Source organism: Megalobrama amblycephala, linkage group LG16, assembly GCF_018812025.1.
Source record: "Megalobrama amblycephala isolate DHTTF-2021 linkage group LG16, ASM1881202v1, whole genome shotgun sequence".
In the NCBI taxonomy this organism is placed as follows: Eukaryota; Metazoa; Chordata; class Actinopteri; order Cypriniformes; family Xenocyprididae; genus Megalobrama; species Megalobrama amblycephala.
In genome coordinates, this window is record NC_063059.1 from 27,532,943 (window position 1) to 27,539,344 (window position 6,402).

General features: G+C 34.2%; 1 protein-coding gene across 1 annotated transcript; it reads left to right on the forward strand.

The window, feature by feature from the left end:
- Positions 1 to 18: 18 nt before the first annotated feature.
- Positions 19 to 6,173, forward strand: LOC125249536. The gene is made up of 6 exons (XM_048161846.1): positions 19 to 585; positions 1,772 to 2,158; positions 2,299 to 2,403; positions 3,754 to 3,813; positions 4,848 to 5,120; positions 5,271 to 6,173. The coding sequence occupies exons 1-6, from the start codon at positions 297 to 299 to the stop codon at positions 5,336 to 5,338; spliced, it is 1,182 nt and encodes a 393-aa protein (XP_048017803.1). The 5' UTR covers positions 19 to 296; the 3' UTR covers positions 5,339 to 6,173.
- Positions 6,174 to 6,402: the final 229 nt, after the last annotated feature.

Sequence of the window (6,402 nt, forward strand, 5' to 3'; positions counted from 1 at the left end):
CGCTTTTATTTACCTACTATATTAACATAAACATAACACTGTTCAAATAAGATTTAATGTGTCCTCGTTACTTTTTATTAACAAATTTATTTATTTTTGTGATTCTGTGTAAGTATTTTGTGGTTGTTCAGTTAGTTTTACATATTTTTTGCAAGTCCATTTAGTTTGTTAGATAAAATAGTGATCTGAATTGAACCTGTGTGCATATTCAGTGGTTTAATATGTGATTAACTGTGAAAATCTATTCTCTAGGTTTGTTTGGTTTTGAGACAGATGGAGTGAAATCACTATCAGTGATGGAGGGAGATTCTGTCACTCTACACACTTGTCTTAATGAAATACAAAAATATGAGAAGATAATGTGGAAGTTTGAAGACAACCTCATAGCTCAAATCAACAAAGACCAAACATCCTCCACATATGATGGTGCTGACGGGAGATTCAGAGACAGACTGGAGCTGGATTCTGAATCTGGATCTCTGACCATCAGGAACATCAGAACCAACCACTCTGGACTTTATAAAGTGGACATGTTCAGCACAAGTGGATCCTCAAACAAGAAGAGATTCAATGTGACTGTAATTGGTGAGTAGTGCATTAATGATTATATTTACCAGCAATTTGAACACATTGATTATTTATCTGTTAATATACAGTTTATTACAGTTTTTGGTTAACACTTTAGTTTAGGGTCCATTCTCACTATTAACGAGTTGCTTATTATCATGCTTATTACTAGGATGTTGGCTGTTTATTAGTACTTATAAAGCACATATTAATGCCTTATTCTGCATGACCAAATTCTACCCAATTCCTAAACTTAACTTAACTACCTTACTAACTATATTAATAAGCAGTAATTAGTAGTTTATTGGAGTTAATTGAAGCAAAAGAACAGTTAATAGTGAGAATTTAAGTTTTTCAGTGAGATTAGAGTTTTTGAAATGATGTAGAAGAGTTTAAGTGGGTTGTTGCATTAATAGTTTAAAGATGTTAAGATGATTATAAAGTTCACTAGTCAACTAATATACATGACTAGAAAGTCACAGTGATTACAAAACAACAGCATAAATAATGTCAGAAAACAGTGATTATATTTAATCTCACCCGATTGGCTGTTCCATTGTAACTTTTTAATCCATACGTGAAAGAAGGTCACGATCAGTCTCAGATTCCTACCGTTGTTCTGTGGTGAAATGTCTCTCTCAAGGGTCGTGCAGTTCCTTCCCCCCTGTCTGCCCTTCAAACTCTCTCTCTTTGTTGTCATGTGACCTGCCAGCTCTGTCCCATATTAGGAGGAAGTTCACAGTTTGGGAGTTTTTGGACCACATTCATTGTAATAGTAATTATGTGATCGGATTACACAAATCTGGTTTGTAATTATTATGGAAATGTAACCGGGGCAAATTGTCACAAGTGTTTTGTATATAAAACCTCTATACATTTATTAATTACAATACCTGTTGACCAAAGCATTAGTTTAATATTATGCTTTGTTAAGTGTTTCATAATTGTTCGACTGTTAATGCTAAAATTAGATAAAATAAAGCCATTAATTATCCTATAATACATTTTAAATACAGATATGTCTGCTATAGGGTCAGCGTGTATTAAATGAACTGCATCTTTATTACAGATCATTGCCAGTGGAAATATGTTCTATAGATTCTACGAAAATTGAAGTAAAAGTATGACAACATGCCCTGATGTCCCCTATGTACATTATTATGATGTGTTGCAGTGCAAATAATCAAATGTGAAACTTTTCCAGGTGTGTTTGATCCAGACGCAGATAAAATAAAGCCAGTGTCGGTGATGGAGGGAGATCCTGTCGTTCTCAACTCTGATGTTAAACTACACAAAGATGATCTGATGCTGTGGAGGTTTGCACAAGCCACAAAACGCTGCGTATATAATCCGGTTCATCATAACCCGTGTCTAAGCGACACGACTGCCATCGCTAAAATTGATGGAGAAACTCGGGAGGTCTCGTTAGATGCTGGTGTCAGTGAGATATTTAATAATAGATTGAAGATGGACAAAATGAGCGGATCTCTGACCATCACAAACGTCAGAACTGAACACTCAGGGTTTTATATACTGCAGATCAGCAACAACACTGGGACCAAATACAGGAGATTCAACGTTACTGTCCGTGGTGAGCATGTATTGGTTTTAGTTTTCTGTTCAGTGTAGTTTATTTGAATAAGATGCAGGTAATTGAGATCCTTATTGAATTTGTGCCAGTATGAGAAGTTGTTTCCCAAAACTGCACTAATTTCAGATCATTTCTTTTAGCCGTTACAGAATCCCACTCGTGTACAGTTTGGATGTCAATTGCTCTAGTACTTTTGTTGATGATTGCGGTTGGGTGTTTGGCTGCGGGCATTAAAAACTGGAATGGTAAGTAACAGAAATGAAAATCTTCTGAACGGATTTCTGAATGTTTTGTTAGTTGTGATGGTTGTAGTAGTGCCCTATAATTAAGGCCCTGTTTACACCTAGTATTGAGAAGCGTTTTTGTCAATAGAAATAATCCAAGCACATAAATCACTATATGGAGGATTAAATAAGATTGCATTTGTCCATTAAAATTTAAGATTTTGTAGAACTTTCAGCACCAAAATAACAAGTTTAACACAATCCTGGGTTTTTAAATTATGGAATTTATTCATGAAAATGAATGAACAATGATCTGACTTTAACTAGGCTAACATTACTTTATTTCTTACCACTGAATCGAGCAGTTTAGTGGGAAGTCCTCATACTTTTGGTTAGTAAACAAAAATTCTATTAACATGTTTTCTTCAATTAGATGTGTCAAATCTTTCTGAAATCCCTATTTACTCTTGTATATATATTAAAGGGTAGTTCACCCAAAAATGAAAATAATGTCATTAATTACTCACCCTCATGTCGTTCTACACCGTAAGGCCTTCATTCATCTTCAGAACACAAATTAAGATATTTTTGAATAAATCCGATGGCTCAGTGAGGCCTGCATTCAAAGCAATGGCATTTCCTCGCTCAAGATCCATAAAGGTACTAAAAACATATTTCAAACAGTTCACGTGAGTTCAGTAGTTCTACCTTAATATTATAAAGCGACAAGAATATTTTTTGTGTGCCAAATAAAACAAAACTTAACAATATAGTGATGAGCTGATTTCAAAACACTGCTTCGGAGCTTTACGAATCGAATCAGTGATTCGGATCTCCTATCAAGCGGCTAAACTGCTGAAATCACGTGACTTCAGCGCTCAGAGTCACTGATTCGATTCATAATCCTCCAAAGCAGTGTTTTGAAATCAGCTCATCACTATATTGTTGAAAAGTCAATATTTTGTTTTTTTGGCACACAAAAGTATTCTTGTTGCTTTAAAATATTAAGGTAGAACTACTGAACTCGTATGAACTGATTTAAATATGTTTTTAGTACATTTATGAATCTTGAGAGAGGAAATGTCATTGCTGTCTATGCAGGCATCGGATTTCATCAAAAATATCTTAATTTGTGTTCTGAAGATGAACGAAGGTCTTACGGGTGTGGAACGACATGAGGTTGAGTAATAAATGACATTATTTTCATTTTTGGGTGAACTAACCCTTTAATTATTAGTAATTATTCAATAAAGAGATCGATAAACATGTCGCTCAATCAGTAAAACGAAATGACTGTTAATTTTTAAATGATTTTAGATGCACAACATGATGCTCTGTGGTTATTGTTCAGTGTTTTACCTTCATTCTCAGTTTTGTTAGGGAGATTGAGGTCGTATAACTGCTGTCGATCAAAGGGGCCACAGGAAATGGGTGAGTGTTTCCTTCAGATAATAAGGAGCTTCCTGTGCCTAAAGGATTAGTTCACTTTCAAATGAAAATTACCCCAAGCTTTACTCACCCTCAAGCCATCCTAGGTGTATATGACTTTCTTCTTTCAGATAAAAGGGTTAGTTCACCCAAAAATGAAAATTCTGTCATTAATTATTCACCCTCATGCCGTTCCACACCTGTAAGACGTTCGTTAATCTTCGGAACACAAATTAAGATATTTTGGATCAAATCCGATGGCTACCAAACACATATTTAAATCAGTTCTTGTTACTACAGTGTTTCAACCTTAATATTATAAAGAAATGAGAACAAAAAAGCGACTTTATTCCACAATATCTAGTGAAGGGTGATTTCAAAACACTGCTTCATGAAGCTTCAAAACTTTATGAATCATTTGTTTTTCGAATCAGAGGTTCAGAGCGCCAAAATCACATGATTTCAGTAAACGAGGCTTGGTTACGTCATAAGCGTTTTGAAATTTCAATAGTTCATTTGACTTTGGCAGTTTGATACACGCTCTGAACCACTGAATCGAAACAGAGTTTTACACTTTCTTCGTAAGTTAAATACAGAAGGCGGTCTGGCGGAAGCTAGATATTTTACTTTATAACTTGTTAAATATGGATATTTTTCTTACTCAAACACATCGCTTCACTTCAGAAGGCCTTTATTAACCCCACGGAGCTGTGTGGAGTACGTTTTGCTTTAGATGGAGACAATTTCTTCAGCTTCAAACTCGTTGATCTCGTTCGCTGCCATTTTAAAGCTTAGATGCGTCAGGATATTTATTAATATTTCTCAGATTTTGTTCATCTGAAAGAAAAAAGTCATATACACTTAGGATAGCTTGAGGGTGAGTAAAGCTTGGGCTAATTTTCATTTGAAAGTGAACTAATCCTTTAACTAAATGAAAAGTAGGTTCATTTGTAATAGTGTAAAATATAGAGTTTTTCTTTAGTTCTCCTTGACAAAATGTTGTTTAATGGAATTCTGGCCCTTTGTTGATAAAACAGAATCAGAATCAATAGTGAGGAAAGGACAACCTCTCATTCTCAACACTGAACATACTGAACTACAGAGAGACGATGTGATAGAGTGGAGGTTTAAAGGCAAAGTTATAGCAAGAATCGGTAGAGAGAGTGATGGAGGCAGACTGGAGCTGGACAGTACGACTGGATCTCTGACCATCACAAACACCACAACTGAACATGCTGGAGTTTATCAACTACAGATTACCCACAATGGACAAGTGCAGTCAATCAGAAAGATCAAGGTTTCTGTCACTGGTGAGTAGCCCAGGTTTGCTTGAATATAACATCTTGTATATAAATAAAAAGTTGACAAATATAATAATCCAAAAATAAATGTATGACCTCATGTATCTTTGTTTTTGTGTAGCAGAACAACAGTTATTATTATTCTGTCTTTTCTTATAGATTCCGGCGAGTCAGAATCTCTACTGAAGAGAAAAGAGAGCAGATCCACCACTATGGAGGTGGCATAATGTTATTAATATATAAGTGAAATGTTATGTGCCTCTAAAAACACTTTGCACTTACGAATGATCAAGGACTGACCTCATGAGAAATATCATGTACTTATAGATAATATACGACGTTATATGCACCACACTTGTTTCTCTGCCTGATATGTGCATTATAAGCTGAAAAGATAAGTGAAGCTGATAAATGTGTATGCTGTATGTTTTGAACATATCCTTCATGCTGTATCATGTTAAGTGTCTGTACAGGTTTATTGTGATGCTTTATTGCAGAAATCTTACCTCCACCATTGTAAATTTCTGAAAGACATACTTCTTCTGTGAGCACTTAACTGACTTAATCATATCTATAAAGGCACTTTCTATGGCTGTTTATCCAAATAATAGTAGAAAACGCTTATCTCCACTGTTCACTACCTTCATTTCTGCTTTACCTGTGTGTTATTGTGAAAAACTTGAAATTCAGTACTGTTAGTTTATTAATTTACTTCTGATAAAAACATTTGCTGCTCAATAAAAAATTTGGATGAGAACTCTAATTTTAAATATCCATTTTTTTGGTTACTTTTTTTGTTTAATATATTTTTAAAACATTTTTTACACATGCTATCATGCTTCTGGAGAACAGAAACTGGCAATATTCTGTGTTCTCTGTCAGTTTGTCATGCAACAAGATATGATTATGAAATCTAACGTGGTCTGAATTGTATTTTTTTTTCTGATTCATTGCTGTTCTGTATGCTCTTACTGGGAACTGGGTTTGTTTTTACTTTAAACTCTTAAATATATGTGAATACATATGAAAATAAGGATTATGGTGATAAAAAACTAATGTGAATCATCTGTGTCTTTGTGTTAATTGATATTAATACATTTTTTTTTATATTTTTAATGACATTTAAAAATATAAACAAATAAGGACACTGAACATATTCCAAAAAGACAAGAGACAGTGTGAAAATGGGGAAATTACATATTCACAGATGTTTGTGACTACAGAATAATTATTTGTAGCATAATTTAATAGAGATTGCTAGAAAAGATTTTTATTGCTATCTCAAGTCAAA